Source organism: Plecotus auritus (genome assembly GCF_963455305.1).
Source record: "Plecotus auritus genome assembly, chromosome: 12".
Taxonomy (NCBI): Eukaryota; Metazoa; Chordata; class Mammalia; order Chiroptera; family Vespertilionidae; genus Plecotus; species Plecotus auritus.
The window spans coordinates 39,934,424-39,958,590 of NC_137778.1; the positions used below are offsets into that span (position 1 = coordinate 39,934,424).

At 48.8% G+C, this 24,167-nt stretch overlaps 1 protein-coding gene across 1 annotated transcript; it reads left to right on the plus strand.

Moving 5' to 3' along the window:
• Positions 1–60: 60 nt before the first annotated feature.
• AKNAD1 (AKNA domain containing 1) lies at positions 61–22,497 on the plus strand (the record flags this gene model as incomplete). The annotated part of the gene is made up of 13 exons (XM_080647871.1): positions 61–961; positions 1,993–2,037; positions 2,841–2,986; positions 3,081–3,143; positions 7,537–7,664; positions 10,332–10,450; positions 12,731–12,896; positions 16,045–16,142; positions 19,538–19,660; positions 19,754–19,861; positions 20,527–20,608; positions 21,210–21,339; positions 22,089–22,497. 13 exons carry the CDS (start codon positions 61–63, stop codon positions 22,218–22,220), a joined length of 2,241 nt encoding a protein of 746 aa, XP_080503997.1. The 3' UTR covers positions 22,221–22,497.
• Positions 22,498–24,167: the final 1,670 nt, after the last annotated feature.

Here is a 24,167-nt window from a genome sequence, read left to right on the forward strand (position 1 = left end):
AGCGCTGTTGGCGTAACTGAGAACATCAAGGACGGGCACAGGACAAAGGGCCGGCTGCACATGGACAAGGCTGATCTCTCAGAGCGTCAGGCTTCGGAGCCACGGGAGGACTTCCCTGACGATGGGGGTTTCTCCCACACTAAGCTACACGCCGATCACAATTTTCCCTCGGAAAACAACATCCTGGGCGTCTCAGATCAAGTGATTCCAACAGCAGAGGACCCTCACGACAGGACTGCACGTGAAGGGACGTGCAGAGAGGCAGGCGCGGCCTTGACTCTGGGTAAAGCGACTGAACACGCCGCCAAGGAAAACTCTGATGCGGAGCAATGCTGCCCCCCAACTCTTCACATCCCAGCGAAGAAAGGGGGGCGTTCAAGGTCAGACCTTTCTGATGTTCTGCAGCATCGTCTGTCCAAAGAGGAGCTTTTAAAAGGCCAAGGCAGTCATGGTGAGACTCTCCCCGAGGTCTCCAGCGCGGACAGTCTTGATGAAGCCATTGTGAAAAGTATTATTTTGCATTACGTTAAGAGTTTTTGGCCAAAAGAACCAACCCCAGAATTCACTGACCAGCTCACCCCCCCGAGGGAGGAGGACATGGGCAGGGAGCCCTGCTGTTGCCCGACCAGGACAGCAGAAAACACCTCTGAGCCAGAAGAGCCAGTGGCTGCTGCAGGCGGCAGCCTTCCGCCAAGTTCCACTTTTCGAACCAAATTAAAGAGTCCAAGCAGTAAACAAAAAGGCTGCCAAGAGCAGAAGCTGCAGACGGAAAGCACAAGATCAGGCTCTGGGTTCAAATATGGCCAAGTCCGTTACTGGTTCTCTGACGGCTCTAGCATTGCTCCCCAAGTGAAAATCCCTAAAAATAATGCGATTGATAAACCACTTCCAACAGACAAAGAAGCCAGCTTTTCTCCTGAACTGAGAGCTGGGTTAGCTCTGGGGCAAGAAATTCCAGAAGGTACGGCTAGGCCAGACCGTGCGAAGAAGGAAGAGCAGGAAAGGAAGACCGGGGACCCCTCACAGCAGACAGAGGTAGGAGAAGTCGCCTCTGGACACAGGCCAGGCCGCTCTCTGTGCCAGAGCCGGACTCTGGAAGGTGACTGACACCTGTTCCAGTTCTGAGGCTCTTGTTTCAGTTCTGAGCGAGTTCTGTGACCTCTCAGAAGCCCAGTGGGTGCCTCATGAGAAGAACCAGGGGCTGGAATAACAATAACACATCATAGAATTAAATCCAAATTCTCCCACCTGGAACTTGAGTTCCCCCATCTTTTTTTAAAAATATGTTTTCATTGATTTCAGAGCAGAAGGGAGAGGGAGAGAGAGAGAGAAACATCAATGATGAGAGAGAATCTTTGCTGGGCTGCCTCCTGCACGCCCGTCTGGGGATGGAGCCTGCAGCCCAGGCTTGTGAGCTGACCTGGAATTGAAGCGTGACGTCCTGGTTCATAGGTCGGCGCTCAACCACTGAGCCAGGCCGCCCGGCTTCTCTAGTCCTTTCAGGTGGAGAACTGGACTCTATGGGTTCCACACCCCCCATGTCGCGGAGACATTCATAACAGTCAGTCTGGTGTGACCGCCCCGTTCAGCCGTGGGCAAACTAGGCCGGATCCGGCCCGTTCGGCTGTTCTATCGGGCCCACGGAGCCGAAAGAGCGGAGGGTTCTCTTGCTCTCCCCTCCGCTCCTTTACTTTGAATTTATATTAGTTCACACAAACACTCCATCCATGCTTTTGTTCCGGCCCTCCGGTCCAGTTTAAGAACCCATTGTGGCCCTCGAGTCAAAAAGTTTGCCCACCCCTGGTAGCTCCTGGCACCAGGCTGTTTCTGAGCTCCGTGTGCTGTGAGCGATGGGCAGCCTCTCAAGGCGAATCACTCTGGAATGTAAACTCCTGCCCAGCCTGTGTGAGCGGAGAGGGTACGTCCTGGTAAAAATCGCTGTCTTGACACACGTTATGGAACTTAATGAAACTATTTTATATTCTCCTCTAGGGTGTGGCTACCACGAGTTTGGTGTTAGTGAGAGCAGCAGACCTGGTGAGAAGGCCTCATGGGGCTTGTGGTCTAGTTTTAGGAGAAATGTTTGCATGTTCCATATAATAGCATCCGACATGGTAGTATTAACAGCTAACGTGTACTTGGTGCTTACCACATGCCTGAGTCTAAGTACTTAACATTTACTCCTCATAAGGACCCCAGGAATAGGTTCTATTACTGTCCCCATTTTCCACGAGAACTTGAGGGTTATGGTGATAAGTAATTGCCCTGGGCCACCCACAGATCCGTGTCAGAGGTGATTTGGCCTTGATGCAACACGGGCTGCCTAGAGGACCAGAACCATCAGCCATTCTGAATAATGGCGTCCTTGATCACTATCAACAGTAACACTTTCTTACCCTTTAATTATGCAGATGCAGCCTGCAACACACAGCCACCAAGAACAGCTCACAGGTACTAGCGTTTTTTAACCTCTTTCATTTAGATCAGGGGTCCTCAAACTTTTTAAACAGGGGGCCAGTTCACTGTCCCTCAGACCGTTGGAGGGCCAGACTATAGTTTTAAAAAAAACTATGAACAAATTCCTATGCGCACTGCGGGCCCGGGACGAGTCGGCTGCTAAGCAGGACAGGCAGCGGTACCCGGCGGGCCGGATAAATGTCCTCGGCGGGCCGTATGTGGCCCGCGGGCCGTAGTTTGAGGACGCCTCATTTAGATACACGTTTAGGAAAAATTGTGAATAGCAAATGGTGGTGATTGCCACTGACTTCCATTTTCAGGACTTAATAAGTCTGCAGTGAACTTGAGATGAACGGTAGCCCAACTTATTCTCTCTTCTGTAGGAACAGAATCCGAGACACGCCTCTGGAAGCTGTCATCGACCTCTCAGAAAGACCCCTCCTTGACTTCTTCCATATTCCAAAAGATATCCCAAGGGAGAGAGATGTGCCAGAAGCTGAAAGAACAGGCTGATCAGCTGAAGACTAAAGTAATACCTTTAAAGATTATGAACAGTAGACGTGACCAAATTCAAATATAAGATACCATGCCACTCATGAAATATTGCATTTTTCTCACTGCAGGTGCAAGAATTTTCCAGAAGCCTAGCACAGGACTCTCCCGGCCACGAGCAAGACGAGAGGCTGGTAATAAGTCCTTCCCGGGGAATCTAAGGGCAGCAACCTTGTGTCCATAGCCGAACGGCCCCCAGAGGCCTGGCCTTGGTCATACATGGATAACTCCCTAGAATGCTAAATCAAATTGAATTAAGGTCCTTAATAACGTATTTCAAGCTTGTTATATGGAAACTAGTACAGAATTTTGATGTTTAATTTATGAGATTTTCTCTTACCTTCAGCCATCTTCCCATCCCCCCACTCTCCTTCCCAAAGCGCTGAGGCTCAGGTCTCACTGATGATTTGAGGTCTGGGGTTTCGTGTTACAGAGACTAAAAGAGCTTAGAATTTCTCTATGTGCTTAGCCCTCTCTCTTTCTCAGGGGATCTATTACTTATGGCTGTTTGCTGTTTTTCTTCCCTGGTTGCCCCATAATAAATCTGAGACCAGGGCAGGTCCAAGAGACTAGCTCACCAGCTGTTACAAAGGGTCACGGAGCCCATCCAGAGTCGATGGGTTCCAGGGGATGTAGGTTATAAGAATTACCAGGATCTGGCAACTCAATATATAACGCTTTGAACACTTAAAATTGATCCTGAAGCTGTGCTTTCAGATCAAAATCTTTGGGTTCCACATCCTTGCTGGTTGTAGTTAATCAAGTCCCTCATTTATGTTGTAACCACCATAGCCTTGCTCATCAGTGTCCGGGTCATGGGAAGTGGGGGTGGATGGAAGATGTAGTCTAGGCCACTGGGTCAACCGCAAGACATGGTCACGAGTCCTGATGTAAAGGGCACAAGCAAAGCTCAGGCAGGCTGTGATTCTGAGCCCAGACGGCACCAAAACCAGGAGGATCCGAACCTTCAGGGATGGCCCCTTATTCATTCACCCACCATACTTATTAAATAACGCATTCATTCATTCAACAAACACTTACGGGGTGCTTCCCATGTCCCAGACTCTCTACCAGGGATTTGGAGATGAAACTATTTCTTTTTCTAGCGGCAGATAGTCTCCTAGGAACACAGGTTGGTGATAGACAAGTGACATGCAGCTTGAGAAAGGTGACAGGTGATGCTAAGGGCGGCCGAGAAGAGGCTCAGCCTTGTCAGTCAGAGCAAGGCACTTTAGAGGGCTTCCTTAGGAGTGACTTCTGAGCTGGGTATTGCAGGAGGAATCTAGGTAAGCTTGGCAGAGTAGGGAGCAAGGGGTGGTCCAGGAAAAGGAACCAGCAGGTGCAATGGCCCAGGGAAGGAAAGTGCTGAGCGGGTGAGGTGCTACAACTGACCAGATGGAGCCCAGGGTACATGAGGTGAAGAGAGGAATGGACAGGGCTAGAAAGGCGGACAACAGCTCCATCATGAAAGCCCTTTAAACCACACCGAGGAGCTTGGATTTCATCTGGAGGTTGAGTGATGGGCAGCCTGGGGGGCTTAAAATCAAGTAAAAGCGAACACCAGGGGGGCAAGATTGTACGGACGGAGAATGGCTAGGAAGCCATATCCAGGGAACACGTGATGAGGACCTGAACCAAGGCTGACAATAAGGATGAAGAGGGACAAATCTAAGGGTTAACAAAGTGGGGGGCAGATTGAAAGGGGTGATTAAGGAAGGGAGGAGGCTTGGATGAATTTCAGATTTGTAGCTTGGACAATCGAGGTCAGGAAGAAAAGTGGAGGATCCAGTTCAGAATGGGTGTGGGAGGCAGGCAGGAGGCCAGTTCCGTTTGTGACATTGTGAGCTCCCTGTGAGATTTCCAACTGGAGAGGTCCAGGAGGCAATTAGAGCGATGGATATGGACCAAATGAGGACTTGTTTGGGCCAGAAATGTACATTTGAGTATAGTTGTGGCTTGAAGCTATGGGGTATATGAGATTGCCTAGGCAAAGACACAGAGTAAGCAGTGAATCCAAGGTTAGAATCATGGGAAACAGCAATCCAGGGCAGGTGAAAGAAGGGAGGTCCCCAAGGAGACCTGTGAGGAGTGGCTCTGAAGGTCAAGGCAGACCTGGAAAGGGCAGAGTTGCGGAGGCCAAGAGAAAAGATGGTGTTAGGAAGTAGGGAGTGAGCCACACCCTCAAATGTTCAAGGAAGGAAGGAAGGAATGCATGACGTGCCTTGGGTCTGGCAACCCGGAGGTCATGAGGGACCTTGGCCGGCTCGGTTTCAATAAAGTGGGGGGTCTATGGAAATCAGATTGGGGGAGTTAAGGAGTGAATGATAAAGGCAAACTCCAAAAACCCGGGCTTTTAGGAACTGGGAGAACACAGAATTTTAAGGGGCCGAGCAAAGCAGGGGGAAGTGGCTCAAGACACTGGCCTTCTGAGGTCTCCACTCAGGACGTTTCTTCCTGATGTTCAAGGGCAGGTGGGGATTTGTGTCGGACTGAGAGGAGAGGAGAGGTGACTCCTGACAGTGTCAGCCTTGGTCCAGGCCCCTGTGGTTCGGTGTCAGGAGATGGTCAGACAGGGCTAAAGTGAACCTTCTCGGCATGAGCAGCACGACATAGAAAGCATTTCGATAATGGAGCAGCCATCTACACAATGGTTGTATGATCTTAGACATGTAGCATGTCTTCCCATCTCAAATTTATGGCTAGAAAACTATGCCCTATCTTCTTCTGAGATACAACATGATTCAAAATCCAAGATCCTAAATTATGATTTATAATTAGCTTTCTTCTCTTTTCTCCTTCCTTTAAATTCTTTCTCATGACCTTAATGTCAAGTTTGTGCTACCAATTCCTCAATGACTAGTCCTAACTTCCCATCCATATCTCCAAATGTTTGCATCTTCACTTGGATAGCCCACTGTACTGAAAATTCTCTCTCATCCAACACTGTGGAACTTGTTGATATTGACATCTTCATTCAAAGTTGTTAGCCTTCCCAAATTCCTCATTTTACTCAGGGCTTTCCACTCTGCCCATCTCACAAGCTAGACCCCTGATCACTGACTGTGAGATTTAGAGAATCAGCGGCCTGGTAGGAACGAGGTGGCCTGCTCCGATGGAGTAATCGAGGAGAGTTTAATAGGCATCATTTAACAACAGTGTGGGCAAGGTTAAGGGACAGAGCAAGAACAGATACTCCAGCCCAAGGGGAGTAGCTGTAGCTGTAGGAGTAGCTAACAAGCTCTGTGGCTTTTGGTAGAGACGCAGTTGGTCCATGATGATACAGGCGGAAGAAATCAGGGAAACAAAGACCCCTACCTCATCCTTCTTCAGTTCCTCCCTCCTGCTGACGCCGTCCATGAAAGGTCAGCCTCCTGGGTGGGGCACGGAGAAGGATGGAGGATGGATCTGGGAGAAGAAATGGAAAATATTTACCACACTTGTCTTTTTTTATACCCAATAGCTAATATGTTTCCAAACTTCTTTATCCATTGTTAACAATAATAATGATAGCTACCCATTATTGAGTGTGTACTATGCTCCTGGCACTAAGCATTAGCTCATTTAATTTTCACAATATGAAAAAACTGAAGTTTAGAGTTCAGGTTCACTAAAATCATATACAATTAGTAGGGGACAGAGTCTGAACTTGAACCCTGGTGGTCTGATCCTTTACCTCCATGATGCTATTTTCTTGCCCTGGGGAATCTCTCTCTGATTCACCCTTTCCTCTCCATTTTCATGACTGCTGCCTGGTCCAGGCCCTCCTGAGCACCCTTCCAGCCTAAGTTCAGTCTCACCTCTTCCATTGAGCCATGGCAAAGTACTCCGATCCAGCCCAGGGCCAGATGTAGACGTTGATCGGGAAATGGTTAGCGACTGGGACTGTAGGGCTAAAGTCCCTATACTTCCAGACAAGACCCTGACCTGAATGGTTTACACATGCACCTGTGTGAGGCTGCATGTGGTGACGTGGCGGCATCTGGAAGACCCATTCGCAGCTTGGGGCTAAACTTCAGCTGTTCCTTCCCCATCTCACCCTCCTGGTGCCATAGACTCAAAGCCAGGTCCTCTAAGCTCAGTTCCCTTGTAAGATCTATGTGGCATCAGACATACGCCCTAGAGCTCCGATTTCCTCCTCTATAAAACCGGGGTAATAAAATCTGCTTTGCAACATCTACAACACTGATGAGCAAATTAAGTAAGAAAAGGAATGGAACGTGTTCTAGAAGCTAAAAATCATTCTGCAAATATGCAGGGTTACTAACATCCTGCCGAGCGGGTCTGCGTGGGCTCTGGGAGAGAAATCAGAACCACCGAGCTTTTCAGCTCTGTGCTGCCAGTGAGGGTGGTCTGTGGAGAGGGCCCCTGTCTGAATTTTAGATGTCAGGCTCCAAAACGAAACAATGGCCAGGAGAAGGATGACGGCTCCGTGTTGCACTGCTGTAGGGTGCACCCTCATGGGTTTGGGGGAAACAGCTCCATGCGCGGGGTTACGTGTGAATGACGCCAGGGCCTTCTCTGCCACAGGAGCTGGAGAAACTGCAGGAGCATCTGGAACTGCTGAAGCAGGAGTTTGTGGCTGAGGAGCAGCTGACTCTGGAGCAGCAAGTCCACCAGCCGAAATCCCCAGCTGTCAGCGATTCTGACCCCAAAAGGTCAGGTTTAGACTGTGAGAGGTGGAGGGGTTCGAGAAGAGATCTCCTTCAGGTGGGACTCGGGTGTGGCTGCTGGTCTAGTGCCTGAGAGCCACGGGAGGCCCAGAAAGGTCTGGGGTCAGTGAAACCCCTGCCACCAATGAGTAGGTGCCACCGCACGCGCAGGACAGTGAGGAATTCCTGCTACGTGGAAGGCCCCGTGCTAGGTGATGGCCAGATGGCGTGGCCAGGATGAACAGCTGTCTCCCGGCTGTTCAATGACAAGGTGCCACCATCTTGCATTTCGTGCGATGTCGTTATAATTGGTGCTGAGACCCAGAAGAGCACAAGGTCATTGTAGAAGGGCTCACAGCCTAACGCGGAGGCCCTGCACCTCGCCACGCTCCTCTGTCCTCTCCCTCACCCCGCTCTTGCCCTTATTTCTCCCGCCTGGTTCTTCTCTTCTGTCCCTCTTCCCTGCCCTCCCTCCCCCAACCCCCCCCGCCCCCCCCTCCCCGCTCTCTCTTCCTCCTTTTCTTTCTCATCCACAGACTATTTCAAAGGGGCAGTGGGCAGGAGAGGATCGTTGTCAGGTTGGTTAATGTTGGGGTAAGGGACCCACAAATCCTGATAAAGGGAAAATGTTAAAACTTAAGTGATTCCTGAGCAAACCCACATTAGAATCTTGGATGCATACTCACACTGAAGTTTCCAACTGGCCATTTCTATGGCCCCACAATCCTCGTTCCAATCCAAATAGCTTTAAGATGTGTTCCAGGAATGCAGGCCGGGATTGCTTCCATATAATTTCCTGCTATGAATTAAAAGAATCCATTCAGTGGGCTTCATAGTCGTAAGGTCAGCTCTTTCTATTCATAGCATTTTAACACAAATCATTCTTGATGCCAAAATAGTTTAATGGTTTATATTTTCACACTTGCATCCTGAGGCTTTTTTCCCAGAGTACAATTTTACTTTTTCAAAATGAATGAAACCTCTGTCTACTGTTATTTCAATACCAACTAATTAGACAGCAAGGATGGGGTTTTAATATTGATTTTCCCCCCAAAGCCTTCTTTTTTTCAAAACAAACAAAAAAAGATCTCCATATGCCTTCTCTATTTGTTTAAGAACGAAAAGAGTAAGGATATTTATTTTCCAAGGAATCCCACTTGTTGGCAGGGGTTTTAAAGACAGGCCTCTGTGTACATGAAGACCAAAGGTATGCAATCCAGGCCTTATTTATATCCCAGTTCCACCCACACTGCCTGGCCCCAGCATAAACCAGCAGAGTTCCAACTGCGACTATATCCCGCACACAGGAGAAGCTCAGTAAACGCAGTGCCACCACCTCGGGCACGCGAAGCTGCTCGGTTCCAGGCTGGTCCTCCTGCTCTGACGTGGGTGTAACCTGTCAATGAGCAGAACCCCATGCAACCCTGGAGGGGCTGGTATGTCGAGAACCTTCTAAGCCCTGAGACCAAAGGCCGTTGCAGATGGCTTTTTCTGCAGGGGAAAGAATTCTGGAGATTCATTGGCTCATCGCTTGTTGAAGTCAACTGTTGCACTCTTATGAAAACCTTATTATTATTGCCTTTAAAGGGTTAGATGCAAAAATAACTGTTTGGATTTCATGCATCTTGTTTGTTAGAATGTTGTCTGGAAGTTGTTTGAATTTTTCACACACACCAACACCTGAAACCACGGGGCCAAGAAATGGGGTTCCACCTCCATCAAGCCCTGATATTATCGTCTTTGGCTTTCCAGAAAAGATAACAAATTCCTTCAAAAAATACCTTTTCTCCGCCTCCAAATCTGCATATTTTCACACACACACACATACCCCCTTTCCTCCTTCACTCACTTCCCGGCCTCTCCAGCCCCATCTCTTCCCACGACCTGCGGCCTGCTTCAGCGATTCTCTGCCTTCAGATGTTCAGTCTCCCTTTGTCCGCTCTTCATTCTCTTCTGCCTGCCAGGGCAGAACACATTTCTCCATATTTTATTTGATTATCAATATGGTTTTTCATGCTTACGTCTTAGTCCTACCACTTGCTGAACAGGCCAGCCTTTCCCACTGGTGGAAAAAGCCATGTTATCATAAACGAAATCTCCATGGGTGACGGATGGGTCTGTTCCATCCCACTGACCTAGGTATCTACTCCTGCATTAACCACACAGTTTTAAATTACTGGAGGTTAGTATATATTTTGAAATGTTTCCTCCTGTTTAAACTTTCTTTAGCTATTCTTGCACTCTCTTATTAAAACTTTATAATCAGCTCACCAGATGTCCTTAATAAAATTCCATTAGAATTTTGTTCAGGATCCTGTTGAATTTACAGATTAGTCTGGGAGGAGTTAAAACCTTTGCAGTGAGTATTCGGGTCCAGGAGCTTGTTTTCTTCATGCAGATTTGACACTTTTTTTTGTTAAAGTTGAGACATTGGAAGCACAGAAAGGTTAAGTGATTTGCCCAAGGATGCACAGCCAATGGAGAGCAAAATAGGGATCAGAGCCCAGGCCTTTCGAGTGAAACTGACACAGGATGCCCGTCAGGGTGGTTGTCCATTATGGGTCCTTTCTGAGGACGGACCATTTAATAACATAGATCAATGCCATGTTCAAGACCTGCTGTTACTAGTTAGAATGTTGACTGCATACCCTACGATGTCTTCTGTTTATTCAGGAAAGCGGAAGGTGAAGTCTCCAGGTTGGAGATGCTACTTGAAGATGCTGAAGGGAAGGCTGATGAAGGCAAACACACTTCAGCTGGCTCTCTTCCGGAGAGTTCTCCAACCCTCCCGGGTGACCTGCCATCCGCCTCCTCTCCACCCTCACATGAGGTAATGCATAACCTACAGCCAATTCCATGCCAGGAAACACGGCTCCTGTGCATTTCTAGAATACTCACTCATGGAGTTACAAAATTCTACTCTAACATTTCATGAAAAGTTAACTTCCCAAAGTGCCATGAATCATATTATTTTCAATGGAACCAGCTTGCAAACACTAGGAGCTATTTCAAGTGTTGGTTTTTAAACCTCTTATTGGTGTAGGCTGCAACGATGCAGTTTAAACAATGAACCGCGAAGAGCTATTTCTTCTGGACGGATAGTAACATTTCTGGGGATCGTGCCTGGAAGAAATAATTTTTCTTCTTAATGGTTTTGTACTCGCTCTTCTAAATGAGAATGACACTCTCAGTGCAAGAACTAGTTCCACAAGTCCACATCTGCATTTTCTTTCTCTCAGCTAAATTCTTTTGGATTGTCTAAAGATGCAATATTAGGAATTCCAATCCATCACCACTGTCTTTCTACACTTTTGTTTTTTGTAACCTCAACTATTAGAACATTTCAGACTAAATTCTGAGAAACTGAATTATCTGGGTAACGGCCTTAATTTGATTCTTTGGTGTCAGTCGGTATGTGAAGGAACAGCCTGCGGCTGACCTTCAAAAGTTGAGTAGGTTTTTGTCGGAGTCAAGGACAGCATGTTGAGCTTATACACAGTGGTGAGGCAAAAGTAGGTTTACAGTTGTGAGTACGTGAAACACAGAGCTCATTCTTGTATTATTATGTATTTTTTATTCATTATTGTTTTAACTTCTGAAGGAACATTGTAAAATCTCCTGCCCCACCCTGTATAAATGTTAGCCTTTCCAACGAACTATGTTCACATCCTCAAAACACCTAGCTTCCTGGCAAAATCTCATTCATTTTAAGGCCCAGCTTCCGAGTTAGGCCAGACAACTGGGAACATATTAAGTGCAAATAAAGTTCAGTGTTGAGATTTTTAGCATACGAAGTGCTCTAAGGAGCAGGCCTGTGGTTAAGAACACAGCATACGGGCAAATCCCAGCGCTGTGTGTTCCTTGTTCCTCTGGGTGACCTGGTCAGGTTGCTTCAATTCTCTGAGCCTCGGGTTACGCATCATTAAAATGGGAACAATGGCCCAGGATGGTGGAAGGAATAAGGAGGCCATGGGCAAAGCACCTGGCACAGGAGCAGTCAACAAATGCTTTCGTTTCAGTCATAAGAAAACACTGAAACCTTCCCCAAAATTAATGGGCAAAAGATGTGAACTAAAATGTCTCAAGTAGGAAACACAGCTAATAAGCAAGCACTTGGGAAACGCTCATCTCCTCTAATAGCAGAGGAAATGCTCATGAACGCAAGGTGCCACCCCCTTATTAAATGAACAAAAGCATTTTCAACTGATCATTCCTGATGCGGAGGAAGGTGTGGCCACTGAGTGGCCCGCATTGTTGGTGGCTGTGTAATTCCCACTGTCATGGAAAGCAATTTGGCAGTTCCTGTCACCACACAAACATGTGCGTAGCCTTTGACCCAGGCGTTTCCTAAGGAAGTCATTCAAACACGGGAAAAGCTCTCTGCTCCGTGCTGCCGGTGCCGGCACTGCTTACCACGGTGAGCGAAGTGCGCTTCTCTTCTGTTCACCGGGGGCGGGGTGGGGACGTCCAGCCCGCAGGCCGCGTGAGGCCCCGGGAAGCAGTGGGTCCGGCCCTGCCAAGGCATTAGGGTGAGTTAGTTAAATGTCTGGCCCAGTGTAGCAGGCTACTTTTTAAGTTGATAACTTTGTATGGCCCTCGGATGATGTTATAAGTATCCAGAAAAAAGGTTCCCCACCCCTGAAAAGGGTAAAGCCACAATAAGAAATACAGGCTGGGTGGTGTCAGCCCTTTCAGGCCAGTAATGCCATTTTGGGGGGGGGGGTTTAATTCCCTATACCTTGTTTTAATTCTTAGTGGATTGTATTTCTTTGGAAAAGCTTTCAGAGCTCTACTAACTGATGGTTGGATGGATGGATTTAAAATTAGCTTCTCACCTCTGTTCGTCCTCTGGTGGAGCTCGGGGTAATGTGAAACCGAAGGATAAGAAAAAGGGGAGCATACCCTCTCGTCCGTACACGAGATTCAAAATCTGCTTGGGGAGGGGAGAAGACAGTACGTGTGTTGAAGGTTCTTCCTCTGAGCCCTGGCCTACAGCTCAGACCACTGAGGGAGGAGTCAGAACCGAGCAGCCTGCGGTGCTGAGCAGCGAGCTCGGGCTGCTTGCTGGGCAGAGCTGTGCGTGAGTGTGAGCAGCCAGGGGGTGAGTCACTTCCTGGGTCACAGCCGCATCTGTGTGTTTGTGGTGCAGGACCCCCGCCACACCTACGCCTCCGGAAGGCAGCAACGTGCCGAGACAACCGGTTGGAGCTGTGCCTTCTGCCGCCGGGTCCTCGAATGGTGAGGGCTTCTGGCTGCTAAGCTGCGGGTGGGTGGGAGCCGGGCCTGGGATAATGCCTTCGGTGAGAGTGGGCGTCCACTCGCTGAGCGGCTGCCAGAGCCACTGGCCCAGTTACAGAACCGCAGACCTCGGGGCTGGGCACGCAGCCCAGCCTCCCTCCCAGTTACAAGTCCCTGTGGCTGTGGTTCTCCACCGGGGACAGCATCAAAGTCACCGGGCAGATGTTTAAATCATGCACACGCCTCAGCCCCACCTACTGTGACATCCTTGCCAGGGTGGAGCCTGGGAGGAATTTTTGTTTACATCTCCCGGGTGATCCTGATGAGCCCCTGGGTGACAATCTCGGCTACAGCACACGGAGGGCGGTCTGTCCTGAGGGCTCCTCTGAACACTGCCAGGTGGGATAGTGGTACACACCACTGTCCAACAGCTCCCCCTCCACTCCCCTGGGGTGAGGGACATTCCCCGTGGGGTCCCCCCTCTGCTCCCTGGTCCCACCAGAAATAAACCTTATCCCACATCTCAGGGCTTATTTCTCCCCATTACTCGGCATGAAATCTTCAAGTTATAAATCGTGTACACAGATATAAAACCCTAGGGAGACCTCTGCAACGCTTTGGAAATGCTCCTTGGAGCAGCTGTTGGCCCACGTGAATTCAGCATCATTTATCTGAAGCTTCCATGGACTGGGCCACAGCCTGGCTATTTACCTTGGGAAGGTCGGGAGCAAGGAGGGCAGAGCTGTTTGGCAGCCGCTGTTACATGCACGTCATGGACTAATCGCAGCTGATGAGGAGTCCCATAGACTGGGGGTTCCTGAAAGAAAGCATTCCCCCACGGGAACCGCACTCATCATAAGTGTTCCATTGAGTTTATGCCCCGCCTCCCCGCAAGAGAAACAGCAGGGTGTTTGTGCTGCCATTTACTGGTGTCACCTGGTGTGGCTCAGGACTTTACACCACCATGTCCGTCATCAGCTCTGACTCCAAACACAAGAGGCACTGCAGTGCTTACTCCCTGAGTCATCCCAGCAACTGTTTCTATTTATTGAATTAAACCTAGATTCTGAATTTTTTTTAGGTTTTATTAAGTATAAAAATTTTTTATGCTTAAAGAACATTTTCATCAAGCATTCAAGGTACTAAATGTTTCTCTTCCAAATTCCTAGCGTAGACCTAGAGGGACCAGTGTTCTAGACTAAATATACTTTTCTATGATGGACAAGATGGCGAGAAAAGCAAAACCACGTATAAAATCAGTCCCAACAGTGAACTTACTGCTGGGGAGCGAGGAGACAGACATGATTTACAAACTGCAACCTTGGTCAATGCCGTAATAGTCCCGGAGGAATGAACTGAGCCGAGGGTTCCTCTTCGCTCTCTCAGAAGACGGGCTCTCTCAGGCCGTGTGTGTTCTTTGTAAAGCTTGCTGACGGACAGGACAGGATGCTTGCAGGGTATGTGCAGGGTGGTGTGTATGCACGCCGGTAAATGGCATAGATGCTGCAAGCAAATGCTTATCCCTTTGTGTTGTTTCTGCGGCGGGACTGGATTTAAGCCACTAAAACTACCTTCTCAAGTAGAGTTGCCCTGAGCTGTTACATTTGGCAGGAAGATTTCAGCGCACACAGACGCTTAAGAGGCAGAAAAAGAAAGCCGTGTTGGACTGAACTCACTTGAGTGAGATCCAAGTTTCCCACTTCGGAAAGCAGATGTTCAAAGGCCCCAGAGGAGGGGGTGGAGAGAGAAAATGGGGTGTGAGGAAGTGTGACTCAGGAGGAGGGCGTGTTTTTCCAGGAGGAGGGGAAAGCCTTGGCTTCCCAGCCCCAACCCCACAGGCACAGGACACCCACATGCAGCACGTGCCAAGCAGCACCTCATCCCCTCCCCTGGGAATCGCTCTCAGTCCTGCCTCACCCGCGGGGTCCAGGATCCCTTCTCGGTCCGGGATCCCTTGGGCATGGTGCCTCCACACAAAGAATGAGCACCTCCCGGGGCTACTCCTGTGCCCAGGGGCTGAGCGAGAGCTTTAAGAGCTGCTAGTGGGATGCCTTTGGAGGAGTTAGGCTTTCTGTGCAGGAGGGACACTGAAGCAACAGGTCAGAGGAAGCAGCTGGTCAATGACGATTATAGGGCATCTTCCTGATGCCCCCTGGTGGCCTGTACAGATAAAATTAAGCTCAGATGTCCCCCAGCCTCTCTAGACCCATAAACCTGGGACAAAATCCCCTTTATGGACTCTTGGGATACAGTCAGTTTGCACTTACAGAGTCGAAGCCATGTGACCCATAGTGGCATACAGCGCAGCTTCTTCCCCTGATAAGAACTGATTTTGAAACATGAATATGAAAAAAACTCCAAATTTTATAATTCCAAACTTTAAATTTCTATAGTATGTATGTATGATGATTAAATATTAGCCTCTGGGGAACAAACAGATTCACTTTTTTAAAAAATATATTTCCTCTTTTTAAGAAAAATATATTGTTGCCCTGACCGGTTTGGCTCAGTGGATGGAGCGTCGGCCTGCGGACTGAAGGGTCCCGGGTTCGATCCCGGTCAAGGGCATGTACCTGGGTTGCAGGCACATCCCCAGTGGGAGGTGTGCAAGAGGCAGCTGATTGATATTTCTCTCTCATCGATGTTTCTAACTATCTATCCTCTCCCTTTCCTCTCTGTATGAAATCAATAAAATATATTTTTAAAAAAAGAAAAATATATTGTTGATTTCAGAGATGAAGGTAAAGGGAAAGAGACAGACATCAATGATGAGAATCATGGATCGGCTGCCTCCTGCACGCCCCCTACTAGGGGTTTGAGCCTGCAACCCGGGCATGTGCCCTTGACCAGAATTGAACCCAGACCCTTCAGTCCGCTGGTTGACGCTCTATCCACTGAGCCAAACCAGCTAAGGCCAAACAGATTCACTTTCAATGTTTGGAAACTCTGTCCTTATCAGGCTAAACTGCACTGGGTACCACTTCTCCTGGGGAAGCTCACAGACAGGCAGAGGGGACCCCTAGGAGGACGACATGCCCCTCTGTACTGGCCAGGCTGACATCAGAAACGCAACATGTCAGCTTTACCAATACGCTCACTATCTCTGTTCGAAGTCTACTGACGGTTCATGGGTCTCTGCACCTTTTAGGAAGCAGAACCTGGAGAAGAAAGGCCACAGAAGGACCAGCGGTGCAGGGCTTCCCACTGCCCTTCAGGAAAAGGCACCACGTCCAGACTCACTTCTCAGTAAGTGGAGGGGCCTGGGGCTGTGGGGGCTCCGTCTTCAAGGTCCCTCTCTGTGGGGTCTGCTCATGGCGGGCACCAGCTTGCCATTGGCCACTCCAAATAGCATTGCCTAGGCTGCGGTGTTGCATGGTTTTTGTTTTTGTTTTTTAATATAAAGAATTAAAAACGAAATGATTTAAAAGGTGCAGTCAAGTAGGTGAACGTCCAACACCTATTTCTGGCTGGCACCGCAGGACTGCATGGACTCGGTCCCTGGGTGGCCTCAGGGGTGTGTCACCCTGTCCATCATGACCCACGTGTGCACCTGTAAGCTTCCCACCACGCCAGAGCTGCTGCCCACTTGTCCATGCACGTGTCAGAGAAACACAGTCCGTCAGAGCCGGGAGGAGACCCAGAGAGAACAGTGCATGGAATTCAATGGTTTTCAGTCCTAGGAGCCTTCCTCAATGCGAACGGATGCAGAAAAACATCCTCTGGCAGCTCTGCCCTGGGTGGGGAGGAGGCGGGGCCGGGCCTGTCTGCTCAGGCAGCTCCTGAGAGTGACAATCACCCCCGAGCCTCATCTACCCCATTTACACAGGAGGGACCGGAGCCAGAGAGCAAACAAGGATTGCGCTCAGAGTGCCTTCCTTCATACCGCCTGTTAGCCAAGAGCCATTCCCCAACTCACTGTTCTGTCACGTTTAGTTCTACTGGTATTTGTTCTCTGTAGATGACATGTTTTGTGATAATAAGTATAGGTGTCATTGACTGAACACTTACTATACCAGATGCTGTCACAGAGCTTTTCAAAGTGTGGTCGAAGGCCTCTGGGCGTCCCTGAGACCCTTAAGGGACCATGAGGTCCTCTCCTTTCTAACTACACTGTGCCTGGTATATTGGCGCAAGGCCAATATTGCGACAGATTGAATGGAGATGCAGCTATGAGACCCAGCTGTCTCCTATTAACTCAGATATTCAGAATACTTACCAAGACATAACATATGCCACTCTGCTAACTTTTATTTTCAAAAAGTTGGCTTTTGTTAAAAAGATGCTCTGTTAATATGAAATGGATTGTTGTCAATTTAAATGATACCATAAGTTAAATATTTTTAGATACTTCAGTTAAAAACAACTTTTTTAAGCCTCGGGACTACCCATTCAGTCTGGGAAGATCTGAGTGATTCAAGCAAAAATGATTTAAGTTTATCTATAGATATTTCTCTACCTACCCATCTTCAGCTGACTGAGTGCTAAGGACAGCTCTTCTCGGTGCAGGGGGACATTCCGCCACAGGTACAGAAAATGGTGTATATCCTGATAGATGGAAGGACAAACTACATCAACAGAAGTTCTCTAGGGCCCTTAATTTTATGTGTGTAGAAGGGCTATGAAAGCAAAAGTTTGAGAACTGTTGACATAATATATATAATTTAACTGTATACCACCAATGTAAGGGAGGAATTACCTTTAGAGATAAGGAAATGGCAGCTCAGAAAAATTAAGTGACTTGCCAGGGTCAAAGAGGTGGTGTATCATTATCTACTGCTGGGTAGATAGGAGAACCCCGAAACAACCAACTCAGCATAACCAACATTCCCTAGCGCGTTTCTGTGGGTCAGGAATCTGGGAGCAGCTTACCTGGGTAGTTCGGGCTCAGCGTCTCTCACCAGGCTGCAGTGAAGGTGCTGGCCAGCACTGATGTCATCTGAAGGCTTGACCGGGGCTGAGAATCTGCTGCCAAGATGGTCACTCACAGGGCCATTGGTTGCTAGAGTAACACTAAGACATGGTAGCCAGGTTCCCCTAGAGCAGTGGTCGGCAAACGCATTAATCAACAGAGCCAAATATCAACAGTACAACGATTGAAATTTCTTTTGAGAGCCACATTTTTTAAACTTAAACTTTTTCTAACGCCACTTCTTCAAAATAGACTTGCCCAGGCCGTGGTATTTTGTGGAAGAGCCACACTCAAGGGGCCAAAGAGCTGCATGTGGCTCGCGAGCCGCAGTTTGCCGACCACTGCCCTAGAGCAAGGGATCCACGAGAAAGAACAAGACTGGAAATGTCAATATCCTTTATGACCTTGATTTTGGAAGTTATTCACCATCACTACTGCTTTATTCTGCTAGAAGCGAGTCACTAATCCAGCCCTCCTCTTGAACAACATGTCAAAGAATATGTTGGAGCCCTAGCTGGTTTGGCTCAGTAGATAGAGCATCGGCCTGCAGACTGGGGGGTCCCGGGTTTGATTTCAGTCAAGGGCACATGTCTGGGTTGCTGGCTCAATCCCCAGTGGGGGTGTGCAGGAGGCGGCCGATCAATGATTCTCTCTCCTCATTGATGTTTCTCTCCCTCCCTCTCCCTTCCTCTCTGAAATAAAAATATATATTTTTAAAAAAGATTGAGTAACTTTTCTTCCTATAATCTTCAAAGTAACCCTGTTACTCTTTATCATAAAACACACACACACACACACACACACACACACACACACACACACAATGTGGACTTATGTCCACCCATCCAGCGAAGGGGCAGAGGCAGGCCTCAATTTCAGGCCTGTCTGAATCTCTCGCTCTCACTGTGCAACACAGCCTTCCCAGGGTAAGTCCCTGTCCTCTGCTTGTAATTTCCTCGGGTTCAGGATCAAGAAGGCACTCAATAACGATGCGCCGAGTGAGGTTTGGGGAAGAAAAGAGTCCTTTCTAGAGCTCCTCCCATTTGTGACTTACACTTTGAAAGACCAAGTCACCGACGTGCACTCACGGATGCAGCGGCTGGTAGCACTGGCAGAGGCTGTGTCCCGGCCTCTTCTCTCCTGGGGCTGACATGCGGCTCCCCTGCCTGGCTCAGGCTCCCACAGCCCGGCACCCCCTGGAGCATCCCCCTGCCGAGCAGGTAGACCTACACCAGACACACGCTCTCCACCTCGGGCCTCGCGTGGCGCTGGCGAGGGCACAGCTGATTCAGGTTTCTACGTGGGCTTATGAACTGACGTGGGGAAAACCATCCTTCCAACCGCCTGGGTAACAAAACACGAGCTCCTGGCCGCTGCAGGGCTGAGAAGAGAATGGGGATCTACTGGGGCAAATCTGGAAAAATGACGCTAAATGCAAGATCGTCTGATAACTCAGAGGGCCAAGTTCTCACAGGCCCACCTGCTCCGCAGACTTTACTAAGCACCCACGCGTGCTAGGCAAATGGAGGCTCTTATCAGAACACCTCTCCGCTGTCAGGAAGGGACCCCGACTGTCACTCCTGGGCTGGCAACTCCCCTTGGTGACCGCGGGGAAGTTAAGAACTATGGTGTCTAGTGCAGACCTGGCTCTGTTAGAGCTCTGCTCCCCACACCACATTGTATGACTACAATCGAGACTCACCCCTCCTTTGTGTAACTTGGGTTTCTTCAGGTCCCGATACAGGACTCAGCGGCTCTCCTGCTTCCGGCGCTGGGCTGCAGAGCAACCGATGTGAGACCTGCGGCACTAGGACTCCCATCTGCCCCAGAGGCGGCCGTAAAGAACCACTTAAAGGTCAGGGCCACCAGGGAGCCTCCAAAGAGGTCAGAAGTGGGGACAGCTGTTGTTGCCAGGCAGTGAGTCATATTTTTAATCTTTCCTTTTTAGAATTTCATTACAGATACAACACCCCGGGACAGAATTACTTAAATCCTAGCGAAGGAAGAGCCTTTGTCCAGCTCCGCTTTTTAAATGAAAATGAAAATTCTCCACCTTGTAAGTACGTCTCCTCCATGATCCCATCTTTGTGAACAGCCCAGTCTCCCTCCCCGGCCTGGGAGACCCGCACTGCTCCTTCCTCTCCTGTCTGCTACTCCTGAGGGGCAGTGAAGCCTCGCTCCTAGAAACTAGTGGGTAAGACAGGAGGCCTGGAAGGAGAAAGAGGGGAAGGAAGAGGACAGAGGAGGAGGAAGAGGGGTGACTTTAATACACGTACCTTCTGTTTAGTCTCTATTTTCTAGAATTGTCCTAGTGGCTTAATTTCTGACTCTTAGAACCCTTGCTCCTAAAGTCGGGGGTGGGGGGGGGACTTCAGGAATCCAAGTGGGCCAACCTCTTGGAAGATGTTACCCCTCCACCTTCAGATGAAGTCGTTGAGCCCAGAAAAGTCAGCCACATGCCCAGCCGCACAGCTAGCCCAGGGAACCTAGACTCCTGGTCTCATCTGCTAATAATCCTTTCAAAAAGGAATTTCTTTCCTGAATTCTCTGACTTCAGAATACTTGATACAAAGTTCTTTGTTTCCTATGTTCCCCAATTTTCTTATTAAATTTTTATCAAATGTTTCATTCACAGAGATGTTCAGAAAATGATACCCACATATCTCTGATTTGGGGATCGTTTCTGATGCTCTGAATTTAATCAGAACCAACATTTTCCAGCTTATTCAAAACCAAACTGGATCTGTTCCCAGAGAGAAAATTCAAAATCCTCTCAAGATGAGCGTGAGCCCAAACCAGGAAAGTAAGTACCACTTTCTCATTAGTAATGATGACAAGAATGGCTACCCATTGGTTGGGTGCATACTATTTAATGCATTCAATTACCTCCCCAAGAGCATCTAGATCCTAAGTAGTAGAGCCGGGATTCAAACTGAAGTCTGGCTAAGACGTCAATCTTGCATTTGCTCACTCACCACGTTGTCTGAGTGTCCACGGCAGGCGCGTGCTGGCTGCTGAGCAGTGACAAAGTGGACTCTGTCCCTGCCCTCATGCAGCTCACTTTATGGGAAGAGGAGGCTGTGTGAGTGCCAAGAAGGGGTCATCCAAGTGCTATTATCTAATATGGGGGTTCAGGGAAGCTCAACTCCAAAGCTTAAATACGAATGAACGAGCAAGGGGAAAAAGGGGGAAGAGAGAACCTTCCAGTCTAAGTGAGCTTCCGATGTGGGAAGGCCCCGATGTGGGACCCGCCTTTTTCTGAAGCTCAGCTGCCGTCATCCACCAAGGCACTGTGACAGCTGCAACCGCGGAGGGTGCTGGCCTCCACACCAGCACAGGGCGCCCTGCACCCCAGAGCTGAGGGTGGCGCTTCACACGAGTATCCATGTGCTTTTGCCTTCCAGAAAAAACCTTAAGGCTCCCATGACCTCCAGTTCAGACCTGGCTACATCCTCACCCCATTTCCACGCTGGCAGCATTTCCGGAAGCAAATCCTTAAGCGACGTTAGCAGTGACGAAGAAACGAAATCTGAGGTGAGGACTCAGAAAAACATTCTAGAATCCTTGCAGCTTGTAAGTTTGGTCTTGCTGACCACAAAATGGATGGCTTCTAAATTATTACAGTGCGGAGCACCCAGAAATGCTCTGCTGGAAACAGTGTGCGCTCAGCACTGACAGACACACAGGGCCTGAGCAGCCACGCGGTGTGCGCTGCTCCTACCCTGGTTCCCAGGGACCCTGTGGGCAGCGCCTCAGCGACAGGACCCCCGGCCGCCCACAGGACTGGCCCCCCGACACCGGGCTTACAGCCGCGAGCCACTGTTTTTTCCAGTCAGAAACTCGAATCCCAGGCCACGTCCCAAGGCTTGTGCACGCATGCGTAACATCCCTGCCCTCTCAGTGGTCATGTCCCCAAGTCCCCTTCAGTGGCCCTGAGAACTTTCCTTTTCTCAGAGCTCTTTCTCGACAGCAGGGAAAGGGCCCAGCAGGTTCCTGACCTCACCCTCTGATTCATGCTCATCAGTCACGTGTCAGTCCTTTTTCTGTCCCTTGCCCTAAAAAATACCTTCCATCTCCAACTGGTTTCCGAGGAAACCAACTCTCAAAAACAGAAACAGACCTGGTGGAAAAAACAGACACAGACCGGGTGGGAAAAACAGACACAGACGGGGTGGAGAAAAGAGCACTCCTGAGTCCACCTGGCAGTGTGTGATGACAGAACGCCATCAACAGGGACAGTGGCAACCGTGGGTGACTAAAACGTGCGCGCTTGTCCTCCGCAGGGTTTAACCGCGTCTCTGGACCGTGCCCTGAGGACAGCAACCATTTTGAAAGAAACGACTGATGAAATGATCAGAACTATTGCAGAAGATCTCGCCAAACTACAGAGATGGAGGAATCGACTGAAATACTAGTTTGATGCAAGGTGACTGGGGATTTGAGAAAAAAAAGAAATGCAAAGGAAACTTAATCTTCCCCTCAAATTATTTTACTTATTACACAATTTAGACGGATAAATTTCTACAGAAACGCCAAAACCGTAAGAAATGGGGAACACAAAAGTAGTTAAATGAGAAAAAAGGGACCTCTGATTCTTATACTCAAATCAACGAGTATTTATTTTAAAATAAATGTTATTCCTAACTCATAAGAGAAATTAAAACAACAAAACACATTTTAGCTATTAGTATGAAAAAAAAAAAAAAAAACACGTTGGAAAACCCAGGGTCAGTGAGGCTGGGGGAGACAGGTACTCTCAGGCACTGCTGCTGGAAGTATAAATTGGTGCAAATCCTATCAAATTCGACACGCACTTGACCTCGAGCAGCAATCCCACCACTAGCTGTGTACTTCACAGGTGACTCACCCAACAGGCCATGGGGTGTGAGGGAGGATGGCCCCAACGGGAACTAATCTAAACACCCAATGCGGCCATTCGTAAACAAAGCTGTCAGTCACACATGAACACTCCGCAGCCAGTGAAAAGCATGAGGGGGGTTAACCCTCAAGATAGTGTGAAGGGGGAAGCGAGATGCCTAATGATGCACATGTGTGGTGTTTTGTGTATGGTTTCCAAAGGGCACACACACTACTGGAAAGCACACAGAAACCCTGAGTGGGCCTCTAGGAAGTGGAACCGGGAGTTCTGCGGGGAAGTGGAGGGACTTTACATTTACTTTCTGTAGTTCTTACAAAATGCTCATAACTCACTTGGTTAAAGATCACTTGAAGTCAGAAATACACAAAAACGACAGTCCTAGCTCTAGGTTCCTGAAATTGGAGACCAAAGTGAAGACAATTCATTAGGACGGTGTACTCATTGGTTCTTTCCGGAGGCCTCGTTCACTCCCAAGTCAAGCAATGGCCTCCCGCTCCAGGGCTGTGCTCAGTGGGGGGAAGAGCTGGATCTTTCCCACGGAGAGGGTTCTGCGGTGGCCACGCAGCTGCTGTTTGTCCAGCTGCTGGAGAAGGGGCTATTTTTAACGTTGGGGCTTGGAAATTAGTTTGGTTCCTGGGGGGAGAGAGAGCGCAGAGGCCAGACTCAAGACTCCTCTGACTTTGTGGCCAAGTTCACTTTAGGCTGCGGCACTGAGAGGAAGAGTGAAGACTGTTGGTCGTATTTTAAGAGGAAAAAAAAAATGGGGCTTAAACTATATGCGTGCTGAGGGGCTTCTAGCTTCATCACAGACCTAAACTCACCACAGCTTGAGAACCTGTTTGTGTGCCAAGCATCGCCATCCTGTCCCCAAGTTTAAAATCACACAACTCTCTGGCTTAAGGTGTTCTTAAGCGACGCATTGGTTCCTGACCTTTCTGGGGTTCAAACCTCTTTGGGATCCGATGAAACCTGTGGAGTCTCCCTCCCTGTGCACCACTCTCCCACGGAAAAGCGATACATGAACAGGCACCCAACTCCGGTTAAGAGCAGCACCATCAGTGACCTTCCTGACCCCTCGGATTACCCTTTAGAGGAGCTTTTTGCTGCAATCATTTTTCTTTTAAAAACACAACCCACCTCTGCTGTATTTAGCCGTATTCTAGATGTAATTAGCCATCTCTTTGATGACTGAGGGCATTAGGAACAGTCAGTGCAACATGACTCATCCGAGGAACAGAAAGAAGTAGGGCAACCTCCTTCAGGCTTCTGCGGAAGTGCTACAGGCTCTGATTTACAAAGATAGTGTGAGATTTACTGATGCAGTAGCTTTAGCTGTGGCCTCCCTCACGCAACTTCTTTGTGCCAATGCTGACAGACCTCTCTTTTAATTCTGCTGCAGGAATAAACCAGAAAAACAAGCTTGTTAAGCGAGTGATTGTATCTCCAAATGCTGAGTCACAGGCTCAGGACTGCTGGGGACAAG